At 37.9% G+C, this 27,644-nt stretch overlaps 1 protein-coding gene across 4 annotated transcripts in view; it reads left to right on the forward strand.

Annotated features, from left to right (window-relative positions):
- The window catches only part of TNS3 (tensin 3), a 200,180-nt gene that overhangs the window by 17,609 nt on the left and 154,927 nt on the right, over nt 1-27,644 (forward strand). For all 4 annotated transcript variants that reach the window (XM_026841769.1, XM_026841770.1, XM_026841767.1 and 1 more), the window contains 2 exons: nt 11,163-11,274; nt 24,890-24,927. In XM_026841769.1, coding sequence (XP_026697570.1) covers nt 11,163-11,274; nt 24,890-24,927 — 150 coding nt within the window. The remainder of the gene's footprint in view (nt 1-11,162; nt 11,275-24,889; nt 24,928-27,644) is intronic.

Raw genomic sequence — 27,644 nt, forward strand, 5'->3', positions numbered from 1 at the left:
ATGCCAGAGGAGAGCAATTGAAGTTCCAAGCCTCAGGCCAGTAGCAAGAAATATTTTCCTTGCTGGGTGGGAGCCCACAGGGCTGCCAGTTAGTAGCAGCCTGCACTAGTCAGTGACCGGAATTGATGGTGTTTGTCAAGATGGGTATTTTCTTGTATTCGTACTAGAGGTTAATGTTTGAATGGGAATAGCTAATTGGAAAGGTGGAGACCATTTGGACAGGCAGACAGGGGTTATCCTATTTCCAGGCTGTAATTGGAGTGTCTTTGGAAATGGTTACAGTATTAAGGTGGAGGTAAGGGTAAATTAGTTGAAATTTTTTTAGGTGTAAAAATCTGTGGTTCAGCAGGAGGTAGGTATAATTATGATGATTAGCTTGCTATAGATGCATTCTTTTACTGTAACAGTATACTTTGCTGTTGAAGTTTTCTTATTCTCAGAGCTGCAGCCAAACATCAGAATGTATGAACTGAACATGATATAATTTAATACATTTACTGTGAGTTCATCTCAAAGGCAAAGCTTGAATCTGGCATGACGAGTGCTTTCTCTTTCTGTATGGTAAAGTGTGGCTGCATCTTGTGCTAGGCATATCTGCCAGAGCCTGAACAGCTTCTTTCCTGTAGTACTGATTCAGGTACCAGAGTGGGAAGGATGGTTAGAGCTGGAAGCAGTGTGAGGATCAGAAGAGGAGTCTTATTTTGCTGTTTGCTGCAGTGAGTGATGTATCTGTTGTCATGAGGCTAACCTTGATTCCTCCTTAGCATTTTTTTAAATAATTGTGCATTGTGAAGGTGGTGGTTTAGCATGAATTGTAGTTTTAACCAGGAAGTTCTGACACTGTTGCTTGGGTGTGTGTTTTATTTTTTCTCTTCCTTTTGTGTGTGTGTCTGTGTTGTTCATGTTCTTCAGTAAAAATACAAATCCATGTAGTACTAGTATTTGTTCTTTGTTTCCTCTGATTTGCCTGTTAGGGCTTAGGTGAGTGTGGACTCTGTACAGTATTGTCTATGGTTAGTAGTGATAAGGGAATATGATTGAGACTTTCTGATTTAGTGTACTCTTATCACATGATAAACACTTTGAAAGATGTGTTCAGAGTGGTCGGGACAACTAATCTTCTAATATGAGAGGAAAATAAATAGAAGGTATGCAAAATCTACAGTTGCAAGTAGTGTTTTTCATCAGTTTACGTTCCCATAGACTCGTCTGACAAGACCACACAGAAACACCAGGAAGAATACAAAGTGAATGGCTAACCACAACTTGTCTGCTGTCCGATGAAAGTTAATGAAATTAGATCCTGGAGCAGGATTGTTGAGTAAACATTACAGATTTTTGGAGTGGTGCTTACATGATCCTACAAAAATTTTGTAGAAGCCTGTGTGATATTAACTTGGTTCTCTTTCCTGAAAGATGGTTGAATGTAATGATGGAAAAAATGGCAAAGCTTCAGTAAAATTGCATCAAAAAAGTGAAATTAGATGTTATGAAAGAAATTAAGTTCTACCCAAAAGTGTGTAATGAAGATTTTTGTCCCACGTTGGGTTCTCCCTCACTTCTTAAATTAACAAATACAAAATTGTGTAAACCAAAAATTTTAGATCCTTAGGCTTAATGAAGTACGAAAAATGTGCCTGTTCTAAGTTGCATGAAATATATTGGTTTAGACTAGTGATTGGAATAGTCTTAACTATATGAAGTAAGATAACTATAAAATGAGGAAATAGTTAAGGACATAATTCCAGTCATATACACACAGAGTGCTGTTTTCTCTGAGTTGCTATCATTAGTGCAGATGATAATCTGTATGGGATTGCTTGTTTAACTAGAGCTGTTTGCATACTGAACCTGGAGTGTTTGGAATACCATTGCTTCTGGCCTAGGGGAATCAATTGAAGTACACACTTTGGGGTGGGGAGCATAGGTGTTGATTGAAAATGTTCTGGCCACAGATGCTGGTCTGCACTCTGTTCCCTGTTTAGTGTAACTCTAGCCTTTCAAAATACAATGTCCAGGTGGACTTCCTGTGGTCATTAATACTGCTTATGTCATTAGGTCCAAAGAACTGTGCTGATAGCCTAGGTTAAAAAATATAGTCAAATAAGGATATGTTTGGGGAGAAGAGGAAACTGAACTGGGGTTGCCATTTTTCCATCCTACTGAATCACCTTTAATGAGATTTTTTCCTTCAGACTTGGAAAGCACGTTATTTTCTGCTTCTTGAAGATGTAACATAGTGATGTTACAGAAGGCAGATCCTGACTGATGACTGAAATTTCCCTGATATATGTGCTTTCAGTGTGCACGCTTCCTTTGTACAGCAGCTGCTAAATGTACATCTATATGAAGTGTGCAGCTATCAACTCTGTGTATTTTTAGCCTGAATGCTGACTTTCTCTGGAGGATGGGGGCGGGGGTGAAGATACATCTGAAAGGTAGCAGTGTTGACAGGAGAGTACCTGTGTGAACTTCTAAGTGCCAAATTGAGTATGTGTTAGTGTAGCACACCTTGCTCAAGCAGGATTGTGAGGGTAAGAGGGAAAGTTCAAGCTGTGTAGCAAAATTTGGCTATGTGAAATTGCTAAAATTATTTACTGCATTAGAATTAATAATAATTCTTCCATTTCTGATTCACTGACATTCATTTTCATCCCCCCCAGCTGTTTCTACTGGTCAGTGTTCTGGCACACAGCTTCTGCCATCTGTCCATGTTCTAGCCCAGGTCTGATGTCTTCTTTTATTTTTGCTCTCCCTTTCTCCACTTGCTTTGCAGATTTTTTTTGGTAACTTTCCTAGTTGTGTTTTTGGTGTGTTTTGGATTTAAATATCTGTTTCTTATCACACCAGAAATTGTTTAATATGAGACACAGCTCTTGGTAGCTCTTTTTGGTATTTGAGCTCATAACTAACTGCATTGTGTTGTAGGAGGTTTAGGTTGTACAATGCTGAAGTCCTTTGTGCATTTGCTGCTTTCTAAACAGGTTCATTAGGGACTATTGAGACAGAGGGGAAAAATATACATAGAAGCATGTATTCGCTTGATGTTTTTGAGTACCTGCAAGACCTCATCTGCAGAGGGAAGAGATTTGATTAGAGATTCTAGGTGAGAATGATTAAAAAAAAATTAACTGTTAGCCTTTCAAGGGTAGACACCTGATGTCTTGGAATTTTTACTTTTGTTATACCCTTCAAGATTTTTTTTTTTTCCTGTAAAATGAAGATAAACCAGGTATGTTCAGAAATAGTCTTCCCCCCCACCCCCTGTTATTTAAAGACGTGAATTCTTGTCTTTAGATTTCTAGCACTGAATATGTGGGAGTTCCAGTCTTCATGTAATAAAAGCAGTGCTGTAGCCTCAGAGATGTCAAGGCCAGTTCATTTAACAAAAAAAAGAAAAAAGCCATTGACAAACACTGAGCTTTCATGATGCACATAGTCCTTTGCTGCTTTCAGGCGTTTCCTTTGTACAGTATTTTCCCACACAGAACAAAGTGTCAGTGTGCCAGTGAGATGAGGATGAAAAAGACAAAGTTTTCCAGTGTCTGGAGTAACGATTGCCTTAATGGACTTTCCATCTGTCTCCTAATTGCTCTTCCACCAGTACAGATTCATGTGGAGAAATGGAAGTGTTGAATCAAAAATGCAAAAGAACTGATGAAATGGAAAAATGTGGGAGCTGCTGCTATTTTACATTATGAGTGAGGAGTGACCACTGGACCCCTGTTTGTTCCTGCTGGTTGGAGAGGGTACGAACCACTGCTCTCTGAAGGCAACTGATTCCTAGTGATACTGGGATAAGGATTTGGCCAGAGAAAGGCAGCCTTTCTCCAGCAGGTGTGCTGCTCTGCCTTTACATCCTTCTGGAAGGAGAGTTGGGGCTGCTGTTGGCATGCATTCAGACTCCCTTGGGCATTGTCGATGGGCTTCACCCACCTCTAGGCAGACCTGGACCTCTTGTTTTCTGGACTGAAATCTTAACCAGATCTTAAGGGGAAGAACTTGAAACTGCCTGGGAAAACAGCAAGTGTGAAAAAGTTCCTGTATGTTGTTTAAAGTTTGAGGTCACCAACCTCAGACTTGAAAGAGGAGAGAGGTATTTATCTGATGATCAGTCTTTTCCAAACACTTTACTGTCTTACATTAGCTCTGCATCCTGTGGGAGCTGTTTTTGAAAGAAACCTGATACTGCTTTGCCTCAAAAATTTAAAACTTTGGGAAGAGCACATGCAATTGATGATCTCGATGAAGGCCCTCCTCCAAAAGGAACTGTCTGTAAATGTAAATGTATGTGGCATGAAAGAATAATACATGAAGCATAGGTCCTGTCACTTCTTGGAAAGCAGTGGAGTTGCTGTTACATTCAGTCACGGCTGCCTCTGGGTAAGTCACTTGGTAGGGCAACAGAGGCTGTAGACCTCCCTTCCAGAACCCTGTGGAAGACTAGGTTTGTGCTGCTGCTTCTCTATTGCATCTTGCCCTGCCATGTGTCTGTCTGGTTTTTAACATTTTTAGTTCAGAGATGTGAGTGAGAGCTAAGGTGAAAAGCTTTGTGTGTGAGAGCCAGTACAGTTTTACTTTCAGCTTTTAACCAATGTGTTTTTTCTGGCAGCTGCAATTAGAAGCAGCTATACCTGGAAACCTAGATCTAGAGACTCAAGTGCTAGGCTGTGTGGGTTGAACAGGCTGTAGAGAAATTCTATCCTTTTCAGTTGTAAAATTGAAACTTTGAAAGATAATGTATTGGGTCCCAGCATGTATAAAAGCATATGGTAGAACCAGAGTATGTCCAGAAAGGTATGGCTGAAATAGTCAAGGGGATAGAACAGCTGCTTTCTGGGAAGAGACTGAAAAGTCTGGGACCATTCATTTTGGAAAATGAAAAGCTTAGGGAACTTTAATCAAGGTTTTACAAAAATGTGAAGGTGGTGGGTAGGTAGAACTAGTTATGCAGTCCCACAGTGAAGAAACTAACAAGTGTCAGAATTGGTGGGAGTTTACTTTAAAATGAACAAATGAAGGTACTTTAAACAAGGGTCAGTATGACATTTTTGGGGGGGGGCAGACAGTACCAGCATGTTCAAAGCAGAGCTGCTGACCTAGTAAGGCGTACCTTATGTTTTAAGCCATATTTTGGCTGTTGATATACTGAGTAAAGGTGCTTTGCACATCTGTAAACTCTTTCTTTAAAGCTACATAAGTTCTGTAAAGTCATTTGGACAGAAACTTCCCTTTTATTTTGGAAGAGCATATAGCTTTGCAACCCTGGTTCCTTATTAAAACAATGAAGACTCCTGATTTGTTTTGTGTGAGAACCTACAAAGGCTTCTGCTGCTTAAAATTATAGCATCAACTATTTTAAATAGGGGGAAAAATACTTTTTTCAGTTATCTTCTATTATTCTCTGGCTCTTTATGCTTATCAGTAAAGCAGTCTCGTACTACGAAATCATAGGATTTTTTTCCCTCTTGATGTAAGTTTATTCAGTTGGTTCAGTGAGACATTTTTTTCCTACTGATGTCTTATGTGCCCTCACTTGAGTCACAAGTCAGGAGCAGACTCTACTGGGAAGAATATTGCCAGCTCAGGCTGCGTGATCCTAAATCAAATCTCTCACGTCTAGCTTGGGTTGCTGGTCCATCTTTCTGTGAAATGCCTTGAATGAATGGGGAGTAAATGGGGTGTTTAACAAATGCTCTGTTATCTTTGCAATCTCTCTGAGATGATTTGGTAATAGTAAATGACAGTGATAGTAGTATAGCTAGCTGTTTGTGTACATTTTAATTGTGTGTGTGTGTGTGTGTGTGTGTGTATGTGTGTGTATATATGTATATATATATATATATATATATAATGTGCTGTCTGTCATGGTAAAAATAATCTCTGGATGTGAGTGAAACATACAGAAATGCCTTAATTCAGTGTGTTTAAAAATCCTTTGGTGTTTAAATTTTTTTTTTTTGCCACTGTCATGTATTGTCATGTAGCATGGGCACTGCAAAATTCATATATTCACTGATGGTAGCTGTGTATGTACTTAAATGTGTGTGGTATGTTCAGCTGATGTTGTTTGGCTAAAATACTGTGCTATTCTTGAAGCAATAGTGTATTTTCCAAGAAAATACACTCATGGAAGAGCTGCAGAGAGTGTCATGGTGTTTGCTATTTCTGGGAAGTTCTTCATTGTATATTCATATTGCCCTTGTGTGAGATTTCTGACATAATAATTTCTTACAGTTTCCAAATATTTATGGTCAGCCCTGTGCTTCTAAAATACATTTTAGAGGGTAGATGACCAATATCCTATTACTTGGCCTGTATGCATGGTAGGCATTCTTAAATATTTTTCTCGAAATGAAATCTGCAGCAAAATTGGAACACTGGTTCAGGAATAGGAAAGTTAAAAATGCTATTTACTACAGGGAGGGAAGAGAAAAGCTCTAAACGATTTTGTGTTATCAGTAATACTAACTGTTCTGGGCAGTCCTGTCTCAATAGTATTCACTTCAGGCATGCTAGTTACAGGGAACTGTGGGTAACCTGATGTGATTTTATTCTTATTTCTCCATGGAAGCTCTAAGTAACTGTGGAGAAATCATGGGACTTAATATTGTGCAGTTTTCATGGTAAGAGATGGGAGGACAGGAAATAGGGAGGTGACAGTAATGATGAGTAATCTTAATAGAAGGGACTGAAAGGGGGTGAGTAGTCTGGCATTCCCCTCAGCTAGCTGTGCTGGTTTTCCATAGTCATGTGACTTATTTTTGGAGTAATCTTACAGATATGTCTTAGTTTTGCAAAGGTTTTTTATCTGGGGCTCAGCCTTTTCATGAAGACTGCTTTCAGTCATCCCTTATTTGAACTTTCTTTTGGACATCCCCTATGGGCATTTCCCTAGCCCATAAAAAAGGTGGTGAAATACCCATTCTGTTAATACACTGCTACCCCCTGGCTCCATGTATTTCAAATAATAGTCATAAGCATTGTATCAGCCAGTGGATTTAAAGCTACCTTGGACAGTAGAAGAATGCATAAAGAAAGACCCAGGAAACTGCAGTATTGGTTGGTAAGTTTTATTTAGAGAGACGATGGGGAAAAGGGATCATATTTGCATGAGCATAGATGGGAAGTGAACAAAACATATCTTTGCTTTATATGATTTTGCTGCTGTGCTAAGACTCTTTTATGGGTCATGTAAAATTAAGCAGGAGTAGAGTCTGATATGTAGAAAGCTTATGGGGCTTTGCATGTATGTTTATAGTTTTATCTTATCTAGGATATATGACATGGATTTTACAAATTTTGGAGATGGAGAAATAAAGTACAACCATTTTTTTGGCTTTTTATTCTCCACACAGAGTAACATCTGGAATTGATTTAATTTAAGAAGGCTAATTCTTTCTGTTAAGACTTTGTATTTCCTCATAAGTATATTTAGTCACTGCCTGGATGACTTTGGAGGGAATGAATCCTGTAGAAGTATTAATCAGTGAAGTTTATTATTATTTTTTTAAATGGAGCCTATATGTATGTGAATAGCTGTACACTTGAAGATTATTTAAATGGATCTAATTTTACAATATTTGCTTGATTCTTTGATAAAAGATCCAAGCCCTGGAATTTTTAAAGAATGAACCATTATCACAATTGCAGTTTACATGCTGGAAATGTGAAATTGAAATAAATGGTTTTTGATTCTGTTGTTCATTGAATAATTTTGCTAATTATGGTTAAATAAATCTGATGTTTGAGAATAACATTGTGAATGCCGCTTCCATAGGTGTGACGAACCAGTGTGAAGTCTCTGCCAAGGAGGAATGCTGTATCAGTAGTGCCAAAAATCAAATTGTGTATCTTGAGTGATTTAATCTGTATTGGCTTAATTGAAATCTGGAGAGTGTTTTTTGTGTAAATCGCTTTTCTCAATGTTACATGTCTCAAAAGTCTTTGATAGAGTTGCTGTGAATTTTTATCTGATAATGGTCAGCATGTTGCTACATAATGAAAATGCTCAGTGATGGGGAGTATTTGAAATTCATCATAGCTGACAATGCTTGTGTAAATCTTTGCACAGTCTGCTATGTTACACTGCAAGTCTGGGATAAACTTTCAGCTTCATTAGATTTCTGTGTGCCATAGAAAGGAGAACATAATCAAAAAATATTTCCTTGTGTGGTAAACGAGAGAGTTTCATAATGTTAGGAATTGAGACCAGACATAATTACAGCCTCTTTCTCTGGCAAAAACTCAGTCTGTAACCTGTGGTTCTACACTGTTTTCTTCCAGTTTTTCTCTTAACAATTACATGCAGTTTAGAGTTTGGTCTTGAGCCTCATGAAAGTAGCATTGCTTGCTGCCTGCCATGGTTGCTTTCCCCCTCTTCTCCCCTCCCCTTCTGGCGTCCTCCTTACTGAAGAACCACAAAAGCTGTACCAGGTGATGACAAAGAAACCTTGGTCTAAGCTCATCTAGGTTTCACAGTATATGCAGAGTTCTTGTATAAACAGCTGTGAGTACTGAATCTGCTAAATGAACTGTTTAACTGAATTGCTTGGAGAGCCCATAATGGAATGTACTTACAATAAACAACAGGGAAGAAAAAAATGCACATTTTAAGAATTTAGACGCAAAAGCTTCATAGCAGAATTTTTTCCAAAACACCACAGAGAACTAATTTATTTGGTGTTTACATTACAAATGAAATGGACAGATTGACTAGTTGATCAATTAATGTCAAGACCTTCTTAAACAGAACTCCGGTATCTGAACAGTGATGCTTGTGACCATTGTCTTGCTTTGGAACAGTACAAGTGTCAAAGCTTGCAAAGAAGTGTTTGGGAGGTAAGATATAAGGAGAAGCAGACCTAGATACAGAACAAATTTTCTGTGAAGTTTATCTGTGAACAACTTCAAAATTGCAAGCTCTGCAAAACTGTCCTTTTCGGAGGGTCGCAGATGTGCTTGTTTTCCCCCTGTGAACTTTACCCAGTAGTAGAACTCTACACGGAAGAAGAGTGGATAAAATTAGAAATGAGGATTCTGGGTTTTTTTGTCTGTATATCTACAAAGCAGAGAAACTGCAGCAACCAGTGGAGATAACAGCAATGCTGTTTTTTGGGGGGGTTTTCTACACAGAAGTGGCTGTAGAGGTGAGGGACTCTCAGCTCTTTGGTCATGATGCCTGAACCCATTACGGTGCAGAACCTCTTCACATTTAGATGAATGAAGCTACTGTATGTAATGACACTTTTCCTTCCTCCTAGACCTCTGTCTCTTCAAAAATATCCCCCATATTTTCAAACACAAAAAAACCCAGTCATCACAGAGGTATTCTGAAAATAATATATTTGATCTGTTTGTATGTTCCTACCTAACATTGGCATTCAGCTGTTCTTTTTCTTTATGGTTTACTTTTAATATGAATCATAATTCTGATAGCATTAACCTGAAGTTACGTGATGCAAATGTCAGTAGTGTGGGATACAGGGGAATTTGTGACATTGGCTTCTGCAGTGAGTGAAGTGTCTAACGAAGTGTTGTAATTACAGTTCAAATTTATTAAGTATCTTCTCCTTCAACCTTTTGAGGATGTGGGCTATTCTACTATTTCTCTCTAATTTCTGCTGATTAATACATTCACAGGTAGAAAGATTTTCCTGAGAGTCCAGCCAGAGTTTTATAACTTCAGCCTAAGTTAATTATACAAACATCAGAGTAGAAATATGTTAATTATCTTGGCTTTACACTGTGGGTAAGACCAACAAAGTTTCCTGAAGCTGTTAAGATCAGTCTGACTGCATCCTCGCTGGTGAGTGAGGCCTCTAAGCACCCAGGCCTGCTCAGGGTGGTCAGTTGCTGTCATTTGTGTTCCTTGGGGCTCCTCTGGAGTTTTGGGTAGGCTCAAATGGAGACAGAACTTCGAAGGTGATGTCAGTTTTATTTTCTTAATGGCTGTTCTTTTGCCTGCTAAGCAGCTGTACTATAGATGTTTTTGAGACAGTAAACACTTTGCCTAGAGCAACATGTTGAATTGTTCAAAGCCACAAAGAAATGCCATGTTACCTTTTGACATAGACTTGTATGTTGTACCACACTGGGAAACTTTTTCATCAGAGATACAGATGGAAGCCTGGCACTGCAGAGGCCTGACCTGGCTGTGTGCGGAGGGACAGTTTTCTGCTTCTAGACACTTGTGCTGCTAAATCTCAGCATGAGTGTTGAAGTGTTGAATGCAAGCCCATTTGCTACTGAATTTAGGGACAATAAAGTGCAAATGTGAAAGGAAAATGAGGAATGTAAAGAATCATTTGGGGATTTTTCATGGTCTGGAGAAATATATTTTTGATTTTGACTAGGTAACTGGTATTTCCCGAAAAGTCTGCCAATGGAAGTGAAGGTTGTTATACCCTTCCAGAGGAGATACAGACTCTGTTATAGGCTTTTGGTAGCCTCCTCTGTTGTGTTACCTAAATGTTTCCAAAATGATAGAAGCCACATAATATATACCACATATATGGTACTGACTTTTGCAGTTCTGTCCCCAATTAGAAATGTCATTATCGTATATCTTAATTATTGTGATGCAATCTGGAAATAATGTTACTTTAAACTAGTATACTTATGCAGGAAAGAAGCAAAAGTGTTTAAAGTTAGCAATTTGTTCCAAAGTCACCTTGCATGGATACTTTTTATTAAATGAGAAGTCCAAGCTGTCTTCTGCACCAGATAAATTTAACCAGAGTATAACTGGCTACTGTGATAAAGCATTGCTTACATTATTTTTAGCCAGTTTGAACTAGTGCAAGTTTTCATGTAGATAAGGCCTTAGGTCAGAAGGTTGTTGGCTCATGTAATAGAGATTAATCTGTATTTTTCTCTTGAAGAATTCATAGAGTGAATTCTGAAGTTATAATATAAAATGTTTTGCAGTGTCTGTGTCTTGATATGCAAGAGTTTTTAGCTCTGTGCTTCCCAAACTTGAGAGTGGGAAGGTCATGTTATTGAATAAGAGTGAGGATGAGAGAGCAAGCAAGAGTGCTTTGACATACTATTGTTATACTGCTGACACACTGTTGTATTTAAATTCAAAACTTTCTATGTTTCATTTAAAAGTATGACTTAAAAGCTGAGGGAAGATCTGATATTATTTCCCTTGCTTCCAGCCTCAAGAAACAGCTTCAAGGTCTCACGCCTTCAAAAACAAGTCTTTTAAGAAAACCAAAATTTGTGGAATCTGCAAACAACTAATTGATAGCCAAGGCATTTCCTGCAGAGGTGAGTAACATGATGTGCTGTTTACTTTCTTGCTGTGTTTAAAAAAAAAAAAAAAAAAAAAAAATCCAAACCCAAACAATTAGTTTAATATTAATGCTGAAGTTTATAGGAATCCATGTTTCAGGAATTCTGCCTGGACTTGGTTTATTTCCTTCCTTTGTACAATAATGTTCTTTGAATTTGCTGGGGAGTGGGGTGCTGTAGTAGGTAATTGGACTTGTATAATGATGTGCTTTTATTGTTATGCTGTTTAGGCAAGTTCCAGAATAAGGCAATGCCTGTGGAGGCTCTCTGAGGGGCATGTGAGTGATGTGTGCACAGTGGGTGACAGATGCCTCTGGAATTCAGTATCCAAATGAGGAAGTGTGAGACTGTCTCACTGAGGCTTGAAGGTTTTCTCTGCATTAATTTGCAAAAATTCTCCAAAGCAACCATCTATCTGTCTAATCCTTAGTTCTTCAGTCTAATCACTTATAAAAACAGTAAAGAGGTTGTTCTCCTGAATGTACAGACTACAGCTCCTTACAGCTGTTTTCCCTCACTTTTCTCCCTTGCTGCATAGAATTGAGCATACTTGCCTGTTCTCCATGGGGTACATGTGAGGTCCTTTATGCAAGTTGTCCAGGGATAGGGAGTTTCCCCTGTACTGGTTTAGTCTAGTTAATGTTCAACTCCCTGTTATTCCGTGTTAATTAAAACAGTATCTTTACTTGCTGCATGCATGGTTTACCTACTAGTAAGAGAATGGTATTATCTCTTTATCTGAAGCATAGTCACTGTTTTTATTGAGAGGTGTTTGCACCACTTCCCAGTTCTAGATGGATTCCTTTCTCCTACCTCTTCCTTCCCATATTCTTTAGGCATGTTAGGATTCTTCTGAGAGTTTCAGAGGGAGGTGAGAGATTTAGATGTGGAAGGAATGTGACCATTTCCTGAGCTAAGGTGCAGACTTTGTAAATGAACAGTTAAATGCAAAATACCTCACTTGTTCAGCATTACAGTTACCATAGGAGTGGTAGGTATGTATGTATTACTTGAGCATATTTCTTCTGTCTGTCGGTTCCAAAGTTCTTAGGATTTAGTTGTTTTCAATTTAGCAGAAATGGTATTGTTGGAAGGAAGTTTGCTTAGTGAAGGAGCTGTCTGAAAACCCTTTTGATCAGGTTCAGTGTAAAAAGCACTTGTACCAGGAGAGAATCAGTACTTTGAAGGGAAGGGCCTTTGGGGTGGGAATAGAAAAAAATGTTTGCCAGTTTGGTCTGTATTTGAGTTCTCGCAGCTCAGGGCTAGAAGTCTCAAAATCACAAAAGCTGTGTCAGTGTGCTTATCTACCAAAGGTAGTAAGAGGTTGACCATGTCTGAGGTTAGGATGAGTCTAAGCAATTTTTCCTTTTGCCCCGATATGTAATAGCTTTGGTTTAAATACAGAAACACTACAGTACTAACAGTACACACCAATGTAATTTTAACACGTCTTTGGCTAGTGTTTATACATGGTTCAAAACATCAGGAAGAAAGCAAAATCCACATGTATTCAAACCATCAAGGAAAAAAGCTTTCAGGAAAAACAAAAGAACTGAGGAACTAAAATTTTACAAGCACTTCTACTGGGATCCCTCCAACACACTCCCTAGACCAGTATAATTCATGGCTATGATATATCCATGTGCATATCTAAGTCTGTCTGGGTTAATTTTCTCTAGGTTTCTGGGTGAAATGTTCAGAATGAGCCCCTTGATATTATCCCACAGCCCCTTTTGTGGATGTGAGCACCCACAGACTCACTACCCTTCTGTGCTGCTGGTACATTTTGATTGTTAGTTACTTGATACTTACCTATGGGATGGGAGCAACAGGAGTTGCACAGAGTGAAGTAATGCCTCCAAGTAGTTTCAATTTAATAAGAACCCATTTGTATTTTAACTTCCAGCAAGGGCTTTATAAAGCAGAGTTTTGGAAAAGATAGAACTGAAAGCTGACTGTTCCCTTGCCAGCACTGCAGTACTTGAAATGTACCCTAGTACTGTGAAACTATTAATATGAAGAAAAATGAACCAGCTGTTTCAGAGCCAAATCCCGGTGCTGCTGCTTCTGGTAAATTCTCCCTGATGTTGCTGAATGAAAGTGAGCAAGTTGGCATTGGGGGGAGGGGAGGGAGAAGAAAAGCCTTTAGTTAAAAAGAAAAAAAAGTTCCTTTGTGTATTAATGAGAAAAATCTTGCTTTCTAACAGTTCCTCCTCAGAAAATAATAGCTCTTTGTACAGGCTGCAGGTTCCCTCCGGACTATAGTATCTTATCAGTTAAAGGAAAGTTATGTGTCAAGAGAAATGAGGGGAAGGGAAAGGCTCCAGATTGGTCACTACATAGTATTTGCTGTTTATCTAGCAATGAATCATGTACTTTTTGTAAGGAAAAATAGCCATAACTGGGTGTTGTGTTGGTTAGATAAGTTTTCATTAGTATGTGGCACTCATTTTAGGGGTGTGTTGTTTATCCCTGTCTTGCAAAATGTATCCTTTGCTAGGTCTGAATGCAGTGCTTTTTATGAAAAATGACTGAAAGGTACACTTGAAAAATTATTTCTCTTTGTCCTTGTATACTTCAGTCCACCTCAGTAAAGCATATTCAATAACAATGAATTTATTTTTAACAAGCACTGCAAAAACAGTGGCAAAAAGAAAAGGCAGATTTGAAGAGAGGAAGCTCCTGGCTGTCTCCCTGCCTGGTAAGCATGTGGCTGGGATGTGTTTTTGATTCAGTTTCTCATTATGATGGAAGGACAGACAGCTGTTGATTGATTATTCTAGAGTACCTGCACATTCTGGAGTAAATCAAAGATCACATGACTCCCCATGTCTCTTCAGTGCTACCTCAAACATGAATGACTCTGAACTCTGGTTTGATCTTCCCTGCAATACAGTACAATGTAATTCAGGGCTAAGCAGATACATGTCCTGATCATGCACAGTTACATAGTTAGCCAAAGGGCTGCAGTGCTACATAAGCCTTCTGATTTTTTTTTTAAGCTACCTTACCTGTTGAATATTCAGTATTTTACCACATTTGTAAACAAGCTGTCAAAATGATGTAATTTTTGTATATTTTCCATGTGAATTTTTATTTCTCTTATATATGTAAAATAAACATTTTTTTTTAATTTCTATTTTACTTTTGTTTCCTTTGCTTTTTAAAATTATCATTTACCTTTTGCTGTGTTGTGATCAAATGACAGTTAGTATAGAACAGAGATCTTTTTAGATCCTCTGCATCTTCCCAATTTCTAGAAAGGACTTTTCTAGCAATTTAAAAACTGTAGACCAGATTTGGGAAATTTGAGTAGTTTTAAATAATGCAACATTATTTCCTACTTCTTATGGCACTGATGGGTGAAATAAATATGAAGAATTGAAGTACTTTACACATTTCTGTTGATGAAACTCCATTCCCGTGCAGTTGATGATTAAGTTAACATGTTTAGGTGCTGCTAGTGAGACTTTACATGCAATATAAAGCATTCCATGAGCTAGATTTTAACCTTAATTCAGTTAATGGTAGTTTGAATGAACTGTGTATCTCTTTGTTAGTTTAACCATGTATGTTTTGGTTTTGGGAATATGTGTTGGTGTGATCCCAGTAGAACTGCTCATAGAATTTTAGTTCCTTGGGTTTTTTTAATTTTTCCTGAAAGGTTTTTTCCTTGATGGCTTGACTGCATGTGAGCTTTGCTTGCTTCCTGATATTTAGAAACATGTATAAATGCTAGCCAAAGAAGTGTTAAATTTGATTGACATGTACTGTTAGCTGTATTGTCAGTGGAGAAAGGCTTACCATGTTATTGTGTGCAAGCTGAGCGTAATAAATAATACAATTCACCTTCTTAAAATTAATCTATATAATACCTTCTGTCTTGAAAGTGTTGTTAACATATGGTTTTCATAAAGTGTTGATTGGCTTACAGTAAGTCCTGGATTGTTTTCTTGAGCATGTAGCATGAAACGATAGTAGAAAGTACATTTTCTCATCAAATTACAATATCTGTGTTTTTATCAAGAGCTTCCAGCTGCTTACAGATCATAGATCAGGATTTTAGGACGATTAGAGCTGTTCTCCTTAGAGACTTGATATTTTCCTTTGATATTCACCTGCTTGTTTGTGATTGTGCTTGTGGTCACAGCTAGTGGTCCACTTAAAATACCATTTTGGGTTAGAGTATTTTTATACTTAAGATCTGTATTTAATCAGATGTTCACTGCTTCTGGCTAGACAAAATGAATTTTTATACTGAGACTCATTTGGAGCTGATAAACTGTTGTGAAGGCTTGTTTGTGCATACTCCGTGTAAATATATGCATATTCAATCTCACAGGGTAGCAGGTGTTTTTATATACTCTATCTTTCAGTTAAGTGCTAAGTTCAGTAATGACATATTAGTATCTTAATAATGTGCAAAGCATGTCTGTGGTTACAGTTCTGTCAGACAAACCAGAAATCTGGAAATGCCAAAGGAATTTGTATCCTGCTTGGGCCAGTAGCGTTACAGCTGACTCTCTTAAATGGCAAAGCATGTAGTGTGTATTTGTGGGGCAGGGGTGTTTGTGTCACCCCGGTTTCCATGGAGTGATCCTTGTGAAATAAGATCCCTTGTTAGCAGGCACTTACATGGGTGTATTCTGAGATCTGTCCATCTATTGATGCTTTTTCATGTATGGCTCAGATTTGTAAAGAAATGTCAGAAACTAACCAAACCAGAAAATCTTACTATTTTCCTAAGCAATTAACTGCTAATTGCCTCCAAATTTAAAAGGTATATGGACTTGTGAGAAAATGAGACCTAGAATTCTTTTGCTAGCTCTGTATGCTTTCAGTTATGACCAACATTTGATAATACAACAGGGAACTGCATGTAAACCAGGATATTCAGGCTGTAGGACAAAGGAATGTGGTCTGTTGTCCCTAGAGCAGATTAATAGTTTGTAGCTTCTGTGAACTCCAAGGAAGAGGGATTATGGCAAGCAAGTTTGAGTTAGGTAGGGACCCAGGCTGTTGCTATAAAACCTCATTTGACTGTCAGCCTTGTTCGTGAAAGGCATTTGGGAGGATATCTGAGGAAGACTGTATGAATTGATCTAGTAGCAGCAGAGAAATCTTATTTAAGAACCCCTCAGAAATTGGTGTATGTTGACCTTACATGAGTGACCCAGAGTGTACTGTTCTGGAGAGGAGGAGGCTGGAAAGAGAAATGTGGACTGCAGGCCATTTGTGACACCAGAAGCATGGGAAGGTCAGCCCCTCTTGTCTAGACAAAATGTGTACACAGTAAATAGCAACTTTTGCTGGATTAGTAGAATGTACTTTAATTAACACAGCTATACAAGCTATGCATTCATGTTTCAGTGCAGAGCTTAGATAGTTAAACATGGAAGCTATGTGCATAACAGCAGAGACATGAAGGAGAGGGATGAATAAAGGTTTACTGGAGCATACAGAGATACAGAAGAAGACACTGTAATTACTAGGCATTACACAAGTGGTACATAAGTGTCCTGACTGAACACAGCCCTCTCGAGCTGAGAGACGCTGTGGAACTGACATCCTTTGGCATGTTGTTACCCCCCTGGAACCTGGGGGAGGAATTATGGCAGAAATATCTAAGGGAAGTTTCTGCTAATTTGGAAATAACAAATATACAATGCAAAAGACTCTAACAGAATGTTTAATGTTCATAGCAGCCAAACTGCATCACAGATAATTAGGTGATGTTTTCACTACAGACAACTTTCCAAAACATGAGTTGCCTACATGTTTACCTCATAAGGACTGACTTAATCATACCAGAATTTGATCTGTGGTTATAAAATTTATTTTAAAATAAAAGTTCAAACCACTAAGGTTTCTAAAAAGCTGCAGCTTCTAATCCTTACAGTTCATAAATTAAAAAGTAAAAAAAAGGCACAAACTAAATGTGATCCCGGGTGGCCCTCCCGTGCATTTTTTCTAGGAAAACCAATGACTGTGGTGTGATCTGGTATACCTACAACTTTATAAACTTAGCCCACTTGAAAAGAACACAATTCCTAAGGATAAATTGAAGTTAGAACCCAAAAATCTGAAATGCTACCATCATTAAGGTGTATAACTGGAGTGTGATGAACTTGATATGCCATGTGGGGAAAGGAACCTCAAGGTAAATGTTGATGCATTTGGGTAAAACCTCACACTTCTAATTGGCTTCAAGACAAAGGGGGGAGTGAACTACCATGGGAGATAGAAATAATATATAGGAACATAAAGTTTAAATACAGAAGAGATGGCTTAAGAAATCTATTGTAAATAATGCTGAATATTTTGTTCTGGTACATGAAGAAAACTTCAAGAAACTAATTGGAGTTGTTTGTAGCCCAGCTTAGACACATTCAGGATCTGAATCCTGTAAACAGGTAAGAGGGGGAGTTGCTAGTGGCTTTTATGCAGAGTCCCTGTCTGTCATTAAAAAGGTTTAAAAAATACCTCTGGAAAACATGCCTACAACTGTGTAAGTACTTGAAGGATCATGTTGATGACCTTCTTTGCATAGTTGGTATTGTTTTCTCTTTTGGTGAAGGTCTTTGTCACTTACAGGAACAGTTGTGAATCAAAACTCCATGTCCCATTAGGTTTTACCCACATAATAAGTTTTTAACAACATGGGCTTTCTTACTTTGAAGAACATCCTTTTTAAATCAATCTCTTATTTTTCTCTAATCCTTGTTCATAGCATAATTCATGCAGGATATGTTATGATCTGTCACAGGCATGCAAGCTTTTGAGATCTTACAGTTCTTGCACAGTCTGCAGCTGTCAGAAAAACCTGGAGACAGTCCAGCCATTTTTTTGGTTTCATGTGGGTTGTTGGCTACAGTAAACAATGCTCTGGCTGAAATGGTTTTGTGGATGAAATTTTGCCACACAGAGTTGTCTGTTAATCTAGAGGGAGAAAGTCTAAAAATAACCTTTAGTTCTGGACTGGATTAAGGTTTTATCATTTCCTACATGACTTGTAAGTGTAGTTTAGAAAGGTGAAAACACAGGGCTATATGAGTACTTTATTTTTAAAAATTTGGAAACATTTTCACGGTGCTACTGTTCTGCCTTTTGTAACTGCACCTATGGGAAATTAAACAAAACAAACAAACAAAACCCACCCAGGAGTTTTCAGGATGCAGTTAAAATGATGAAGTTAGACTAAAATCCATGGGGTGGGGGAGGGGAACTGAACACCCCAAAAAAACCCAACCCAAAAAAAACCCCTTGGTTGTCAAGATTCTTCCTACAGGACAGGAAGAAAGTGGGAGTAAAAGAAAAGAACAGGCACATTATTGCAGCAGTAGTGCCAAAATATTTTTCTCTTAATAAAGATTTTCCACTGCTGTTGTCAGCAACAGTAAGTGGAATATTTCATCTGCGGGAGAGCTCGCTCACAACGCTGTTTACTGTATAGCCACCCTGACTAAAAAGTGCTGAAGCTTTGTGCAAATTTCCCATAACTGTCTTTTAGTCTTCATCTTCAAAAACAATGTCTGCAGTCTCTGTCATGAAATGCTGGGAGCAATATTCAGATGAAGAGACAATGGTTGGCTGAATATGAAAAAAGAACAAAAGAAAATCTAGGAAAATGTTTGAGGCACAGGAAATGCACCAGCAGATGTTGCTGTAGTGTGGCTGTTAGACTTGCAACATCTTTGGCATGTGACTCTGATAACTTATTAAAAATAGAAGTGTTTAATTTTTACAGCTAAAGCCCAGTATTTCTAGCTAGAGGGCTCTTCTCCCACCCCTACCCAATGGTATCATCACCCCATACAAAAATGTATGCCATCTTATTTTTAATGTTGCAGTTAAAAGTTTCCGTGTGTCTATTTTTCATACAGTGTTCTTTCTGGATCTTTATCTTGAGTTGAATTGTTGTAGAGCTGGTAGGAACAGGTCAGCAGAAAAGTGTGTGTTTGAAAGTTTTTTCTAATGATCTGATCACAATGTTATTAAACCCTTGCTAAAATATAAATGGCCAGCAAGTTGCCCAGTTATCTCCATTTGGGACACTGTGGTCATGGATGTCTTTCTATATCAAGCTCTTCCTGGAGAATACCCTGTCATGGTGGCCTTGCTATTAATTTCTTAAAATATCTTGATTTGGTTTCTAAAAACCAGAAAACATGTTTTCTCCAGAGCCAATGACAGACCTGGGATTTTGTTAAAACATTTCCTGAAGGAGAGGAATGTTGCTCAGTAGTGGTATCACTAGCCTAGCTACTAAAATGGCTGGGCTTTAGCACTCCTGTGACATTCTGACACCCATTTTTCTGTGGTATTGAGAGAGAAGACTGGAATGGGGAACTATAAAAACTAAGTCTTGATTACACAAACTTTTTTATATGGTTGCTTTAGATTACATTTTGTTTGGAACATCAAGGACTCTTCCATTACTGTAAAAAAAATAGCTATAATAGCTTTCCCAAAACAGACACATGCTGAGTTGAAGATGCTGATGGAAAGAAGGCATCATTCAAGTAGCTAGAACTGATTTGGTGTCCTTATTATTTGTCACTAGGAAGTTAAAAATGAATACCAAGATCTAGTATAGCATATGCTTTTGGGGCAAGTGGTCTTTCTTAGGGATTAGTAAGGTATTACTGAGTTACATGTCTTAAATTTTCTATTTATATGATGTTTCTGCTGCAAGAGGATTTCTGAATTATTGTGTTTGTACCCTTGCCATACATAGAGTTGTTTAAAAACAAACACACAGAAACCCACCATGGAGAATCACTTGATAAAACCTGTGGTTAAGTGCGAGGTTGTCCTTACAAACTAGTCGCGTTTTAATATTCATTGCATGTACAGGGCGACAATGTTTGTATGGAATATATTGCCATACCATGTGTCTACTAAGTACTAAAACATTACAAGGTGAGTAGCCCTTATGACAGAGAGAAACTTAAGCTCTTTGTCCTGGTAAACCATAAATCAGCCTGTGGTCAGTTTACAGAAGTACTCTCTTACTTTGTAATACATTGCTGCTTGTTTTCAGAGAGCATCTTACTTTCATGCATGTAAGTAGAATTTTAATTTCATAAAAATTTTGGAGCTTAAGTTTGAAAAGATTCACTATGCTTATCCTTCTGTTTCTACCCTGGCAACAGTATTGTTAACTTGCAGGAATTAATGCATCTTCATTTTGAGGCAAATTTTTTTGTTTGTTTGTTTTTTGTTTTTTTTTTGGTGGTGTTTATTTGAGGCAAATTTTTTTTTGTTTTTTTTTTTTTCTTTCTCCTTTTAAAAAATGGATTCTCAGAGCTATTGTTTGGGAACTGTTTTGAAGTGTAGTAAATTGACTAAATATGGCTTGGTCTCCATTTCATTGCCAGCCAGCTTGGGATGGTTGTTCTTGGAACTGATGCCAGAACCCTTAAACACAAATTTGGAAAGTCTGGTATTTGACGAGAGCTGATGTGTGGGATCCAGACACTCAGCTGCTCAGTTGAAGAACTGAAGTAGCCTTGCTCAGTGTGACATTAAGTCCTCTGAACTGTTTCAGGAACATTTTTAAACTGAAATACATTTGGACTGTAGTCCTGAAAACAGCCGACTGCTATTTTGCTTGTAACCTTTGCCTGAAGAATGCCAGCATTTGTTAGAAGCTGCTTGAGATCTTTTAACTGTAAGTTGCATGCATTTGTGTAACAACTAATGTGCTGTGAGTGTGCTCAGTTTGTCATATTTTTTGTATTGTGTGTTTGTTACAGTGAAAAGGCATGGGTTGCACAAATACGGTGTAATACTGCCTTTTGGCCTTAGAAATTTTCTGAAAATGCATGTCTACTTTTTAAGGGCTCCCACAAAAACAGCTAGCATATTGAAACATTATTCAGTCTCTCTGACAGTGTAATGATTGAGGTAACCCATCTCTTTGCAAGTACTGTAAATGCTTGGTCTGAGACAAAACCACCCTTGGACTCAGGGGCTGCAACTGTCCAGGCAGGATGCATCTGTGAGGTGGTAGTATTAGCTGTGGCAAGATGAATTCTAAGTAATGACATCTCAAGCAAACTGACTTTTCTCTGTGGGTGAGTTGTTAACTTGCTAGTGTTGGTGAAGGGATCTTTCATTGTTCATGATGTTAGCAGATGTAGGGAAGTAGGGGAGAAAAGCATATGAATTGCAATGTGTAAAAGGATGTGCCTGGAAAGGCAGTGGTGCTTCTCTCCACTAACTCTTCTGTGATTAAATACTTCAAGAGTTGTGGCTGCTGCAGCACACTATTCCATTCACTCTTTTTCTATGTGCCTGCATACTTCCTCATGCCCAATTCATGGTATTTTCTTGATATGTCCCTTTTTCTGAAGGTTGCTGATATTACCCCCACCCGTGTGTGTGTGTGTATATATATATATATATTTTTTTTTTTTCTCCTCCCTTCTGGAGAAGGGATGGAGGGTGTGGAAGATAGAGTTAAGAAAATAGCAGGGCAAATCAGTTTAAAATTACTGACCTAACTCTATCTGTACTTCAACAACAACCTTAAAGTTTATTCAGACTCTACCATGCTAGCAATAATAACTAGGAATTAACATCTAGAGACTGATAATTGGCTGAAGGTTACTGGTCCAAGGTATACTTCCTTCCAAACAGTTCTTAATTCCTAAGTAATGTTCTATGCTAACAGCCTTCTTTCTTTTTTTTTTTTTTTTTTTCCAGTTGGTTTTAGCAAGTGGTTGTATGTTTACTACAAACAAGGCTTTTGTGGTTTTTGGAGTGTCTATATGTGTGTACATATGAATGTGTATATATTTGTGTACATATGTTCACACGTGTGTGTATATATATTTGTAAATGTTTATACACACATATATGTATATAGATCTTATTCACCTACATAAAAAGTTTTTTTGCCAGGAAATGAGAACTTGTGACACTTGCTGTACTTCAGTAGGACAAACAGATTATGCAAAATGCTTTGAACACTTGGGTATCTGGTAAATGCCAAGAACATTCAGTCAAAATGGGCTCAGTCATTTTAAGTTTTGTTGTTCTGGGCAGAGGTTTGGTCTACTAGTGAAATTAAGAGCTGTGAAGAAAAGGGAGTTGGTGTTTGGATCTGTTAGGCTTAGGGTTCCATTCTGGTTTTGGGATGTAGCTGGTGTCCTTTTAGGAGCAACACATGTGATGAGCAGTTTGTGCACTCAAGAGGGAAGGGAGAGAATCCCCTTTCTGCTTCTGAGTACAAAGGAATGCTTTGTTTGCTCCCAGCATCTGGACAGTCAGTGATCTCATTTCAGAGTGCTTATTTCTATCCAGTTTTATTATCAAAATCCAGCTTTATTAGACAGCGAGGCAGAGAAGGTAATGACTTAAGTCAGTGTAATCCATGAAAGTGCTGTCTTTAGTTATGAATAGGGTATTTCTGGATGCTGAGGGAAGAGTGAAGCTGTCTTTATGAATGAATCGGATCTCTATCCTCAGGATGTTACAGATTTAAATACCTGAAAAAATATATGGCTTGTTTCAGTCAGAGAGCTTTGCCCTATGTGTATTTAGCTAATTATCTCTTGAGGCTTTAGTCTTTGTTTCCTTTGAATCTCATAAATATAGCAACACTTTGTATTCTTCCTTTAATTAGGTATGGAGGTTGTACACCATATTTTTGTGTTGCTTATGAGTTTGAATGGGATGTTGCTGAAAGACTTGTTCTTGGTGTTGCTATCCAGGCTAAACTCAGATCTGACTTCAGTGGTTTCTTTCTAGCAAAGACAGTACCATTGTGTTACACAGGAGCAGCAAACTATGACTTTTCATGTATGTGGAAAGGGAGAAAGCTCTATGGCAGCATTTACTGTTATCTGCACCTTTTATTAAAGATTTTGTGCATTGGTGACATTCCTGATTTGTTTTTGCATGGGCCAGTAGCAAAACCATGAAAACTGTCATGGAATTAAATGTATTTTTGTCTTGTATTTCATCTTATCTGCCAGAAATCTAGACTTAAGTATCAGTAAAGAAGATGAGAACTTTGTCTGTAATATCAGGGCTTCCTGACAGACTTACTGTTTTATTCTTTACATTTTGTGATTGTCTCGGGTGTTGTGGTTTGGGTTTTTTTTTGTTTTGCCATTTTACAAGAGATCTTGAAATAGTATTTTTAAGTAGCATATGTGGTTATCGATCACTATCAATGCTATCAACCTTAAAGCAAATAGAAAATGTCTTAATCCATGAGGAAAAACATTTTCTTCTGTGACAGCATGGGGGAAGTTTAAATTCATTAAGTGGTTTCACACACCAAAACAGAGTATTGAGTAGAATCTATATTTTAAATCAGCATGACTGACTCAGACTTTGTAAAAGGCTACCAGATGGTCCAAAAATATGCATGCATACTTTTTCTTCTACAAGATAATAGAGTAGTATATTTGTGTGAACACAAATAAATTTTTAGGATAAAGAATCGATCCTGTGAAGCACTGTGAACAAGTTCCCAACTTACACACATGGGGGAAAATAAGTGAACATAGCACCAACAACATTGCATAAGAAAATGCGTCAGTAAGCCTTTTTTTTTCCCCCTGAGAAGTGACCGGAACCTGAGGGTTTTTCATTCAGCAGTTGATGCACTTGAAGCTGAAATTATATTGGTCGTGTATTTGCTGACCTCCCACCCTGGTAGTTGTATATTTCTTACTGGTAGTTGGGTCAGGCTGTAGAATATTTCTCTTGGTAGAAGCACTGAGAAATGGGCATGGCTTTCAACTTCTGTGGTCTAAGGTTAGGCCTCAGTTAATCTTCCAGCTAAACCTCTGGTATTCTGTGGTTTACTGATGTTGGAGATTGAATAAGTAAATTTTTCCTGAAGTTAAAATACAATTTAGCTCACAATAACCCAAAGGATAGACATTGCATGGAAATAAAACAAATTTCAGAGTAAAGGAGGGGGTGTATATAAATGGAAAATCTACTAAACCCAGCCTGTGTCAGATTCTAGCTGGTAGGCTGTTGCATTATAGTTACATTGCTGCTCATCTGGTTACTTAAGTGATGCTTTCTGAATCTCAGCTTGCTAGTATGATTCATCCTTCTCTTAGGTCATCAGAAATTTAAAAGAAATCAAGTGCTTACCTCTTGGAAGTAATGTTTGCAACACAGTGTAAACTATTTCACAATCAGAAATTAAAGTGCGAACAGTCATAGTTGTTGGTGAGTTTGAACTCACCCTGCATTTCTTAGGTCTCTGGAACTGCTGATATGATGAAGATTCACAGGTTATATTAGGAACAATTTGATCTTGCTATATGTGTTATTTGGAGGATAGCGCTTCTGGTGCATGTGAAGTTGTAAAGGTAGGTGTCAAGATAATCAGTTGATGAAGCTTAACCAGGCATCATGCTGATGGAATGCACAAATTAATCTTTCAGGAATGGCTAAAAACCAAATGCATTTCTTTTTTGGATTTTTTGTTTTCAAGTATGCAAATACTTTACAGACCTGAGTTTAGCCAGATCTTTAGTAGAAACCTCATCTGAAGAAATGGAGGCGAGAGCCCACCCACTCTTTAACTCATATATCCTATTTCCTTTTGTTTTAGTGTGCAAGTATGCCTGCCACAAGAAATGTGAAGAAAAGGTAAGCATATATATTTTTGTCTCTTCTTGGTGTTGGTCCATGTGTGTTTGAAGTTGAGACTATAAAAGTTGTATCAACTAATTAAGAATAAGATGATTATTAAATCAGATGCCTAGCTGTCAAAAAGGAATATTTTGTTTTCTGGGGCATTATTCCTGCCGTTAATAAAAAACAGGTCCCTATGCAGTCCCTATGCAGTCAAAACATCTGCACCAGTGGTTGAATTTCTCATTTCTCCCACAGGAGGACATGTTTTAAGTTGAAAACAGCAAGTTAAGTGGGTGAAATACAAGCCACACAGTTCTACCAGAAAAGAAGAAATGTATCTGAATTAATAAGGTGTATATATGTATATACACCTCCCTATATATATATATATATATAGACACATACACTGTGTGTATATATACACACACATATATGAAACTTTAAACTTCAGTTACTGTAAAAGGCAAACTTTTGGTATTGGATTATGAAAAGCATATTATTAACTTACTTTCAGTGTCTACTGTAGACAGTTTCCACCCAGTTCATTCTCATTACTAGATTTCTGTTTTTAAAATCTGAGTCCCTTTCACACAAGATGATATCAGTACTTCCATGGTCTCAGATGACTTAAAACTTCCTCATCCCTAGATTTGTGTAAATCAAAGATGTTTACAGACTGTTGCAGCCCAAATCTTAGCAGTGTTGGAGGGCTTTTGCTTTATTTTGCTAGAACCACCCTCATGGGATAATACTCCCTGCTTTTAACTAAACGTTTTGATTAGCACTTGCTATTTTTGAAGACAGTATTTCTCTAGTTAGAGCACTAAGCTTCTGGAAATACCAGATCTAGCCCAACTACTTGTGTTGACTTGATGTTTGGCCTTGTGCAGGGATTTGCTGGTTACAGTGCTTCCAAGAAATACAACTAAATTCAAGAGAGAAACCTCTACTTTGTGGAGGACTTGGATATTTGTCAAGCCATTTGGGGAAATTCTACTAAATACAAGTGTCAGTTGGCTGAGCATCTCCTTTTTTGAGTGAAAATGGTACTCATGCATTTGAAAAATCACTGTTACGTGGTATGCTAAACAAATGCAAAATTTTGTTTTATCATGAAATAAGATGCAAACTTTACCACCATTTGCACTTTAGCAAGTACAGTATTACCTCTTGAAGGCTTTCATCAACTATTTGCATTCAATAATGAGTAGTAACAATAGTAATGATCTAGAAGTAGAATGGAAACAGTTTTGTAGAAAGAGGTACTTTTTTATTAGACCAGATGATGTAGTTGATACCTCCTCACACAGTAGCTTTGGTTTGCCAAATAGCACTTGAAGCATAGAATTCCACCAGCTTCCATGGGGAAGAATCTGATTTGTTGATAAGGTTGGTAGCTTGCAGATTTGCTTTGGTAGGTGGTAAGTAGATCTAGAGTTTCTAGAAGTGATGGTAAGTAAATGATGCTAGAGACTGTGGTAAGAAAGTCTTTAAACTTGTTTTGGAGGCAAAGAATTTCATATGTGTGCCATATGTTAAAAACGGGAAACTATATTTCAACTAGTATTTAAGCTGTCAGGCATTTAGATGTTGATTGTTGAAAGTACTAATATATGGAGTGCCAAAAGTATATAGTACTGTAACTATCATCGAGATACTGGTATATTTTATGGTTTTTAAGTAATTGAAAAGAAATTGCTAGCATGTATTACAGAGGACAGAAAAATAAGGTATGGGAACAAGACCAAATTCAATAATAAATTATTCTTACAAGAGACTTTTTTCTGATTTTTTTTTTTTAGAGAAGTAGTAAGCCAACAAGTAGCTTAAATTCAGAATTTTTCTGTGAGTCTTTACTTTTCTGACTAATATGAGGCTCACAGTGATGTCATATGTAATGCTATATCTTTAATCCTGATTCAGATATGAATTTTGCCTTTATTGCCTTGAATGGCACCAATTTTCATTTGGTTATCCGTTTAAGGCAGGAGTGATTATGGTGGTTTATAAGCTGGACTGAGAATATACTAAGACCATCTAAGGATGTTGCAGGCAACCTTGAGAATACATGTAGCCATAATCATATGCACTGATTCAGATCCATATGTGTAGAGTTTCATGGACTCCAGCTGATCTGCAAGTATCACTTCTTTCCAGAATATATTTTACCTCCAAGACAGGTATTGTACTCCCTGCGTTTTCTTATGTGGAGTAACTATTTTTTGTGTTAGTTAAACTATGACAAAATGTGTAAGCAGTTAGTCAGCTGACAGCCCTGTGGATCAACTTGCTTGACATGCTGGCTACACTTCTCTTGATTCAGCCCAGCACATAGTTGGTTTTCTGGGCTGAGAGCATACATTTCTGGCTAGTCCTTCTCTGTCCATCCGCTAGTCCTTCTCTGTCCATCCGCTCTCAATCCACTCATCTCCCAGCCTGTATTTGTGCTTGGGATTGCCCCAACCCATGTACAGGACCTTGTACCTGGCCTTGTTGAATTTCTTGACGTTCACACGGACCCACCTCTTGAGCCTGTCCAGGTCCCTCTGGATGTCCCATACCTTCCCTCCAGTGTGTCGACTGCACCACACAGTTCAGTGTCATTGGCGAACTTGCTGAGGGTGCACTTAATCCCACTGTCCATGTCACCAACAAAGATGTTAAACAGCACTGGTCCCAACACCAACCCCTGAGGAATGCCATTTGTCACTGCTTTTGACTTGGATGTT

This window comes from Athene cunicularia (genome assembly GCF_003259725.1).
Source record: "Athene cunicularia isolate RWA chromosome 2 unlocalized genomic scaffold, athCun1 chr2_part1, whole genome shotgun sequence".
Lineage (NCBI taxonomy): Eukaryota > Metazoa > Chordata > Aves > Strigiformes > Strigidae > Athene > Athene cunicularia.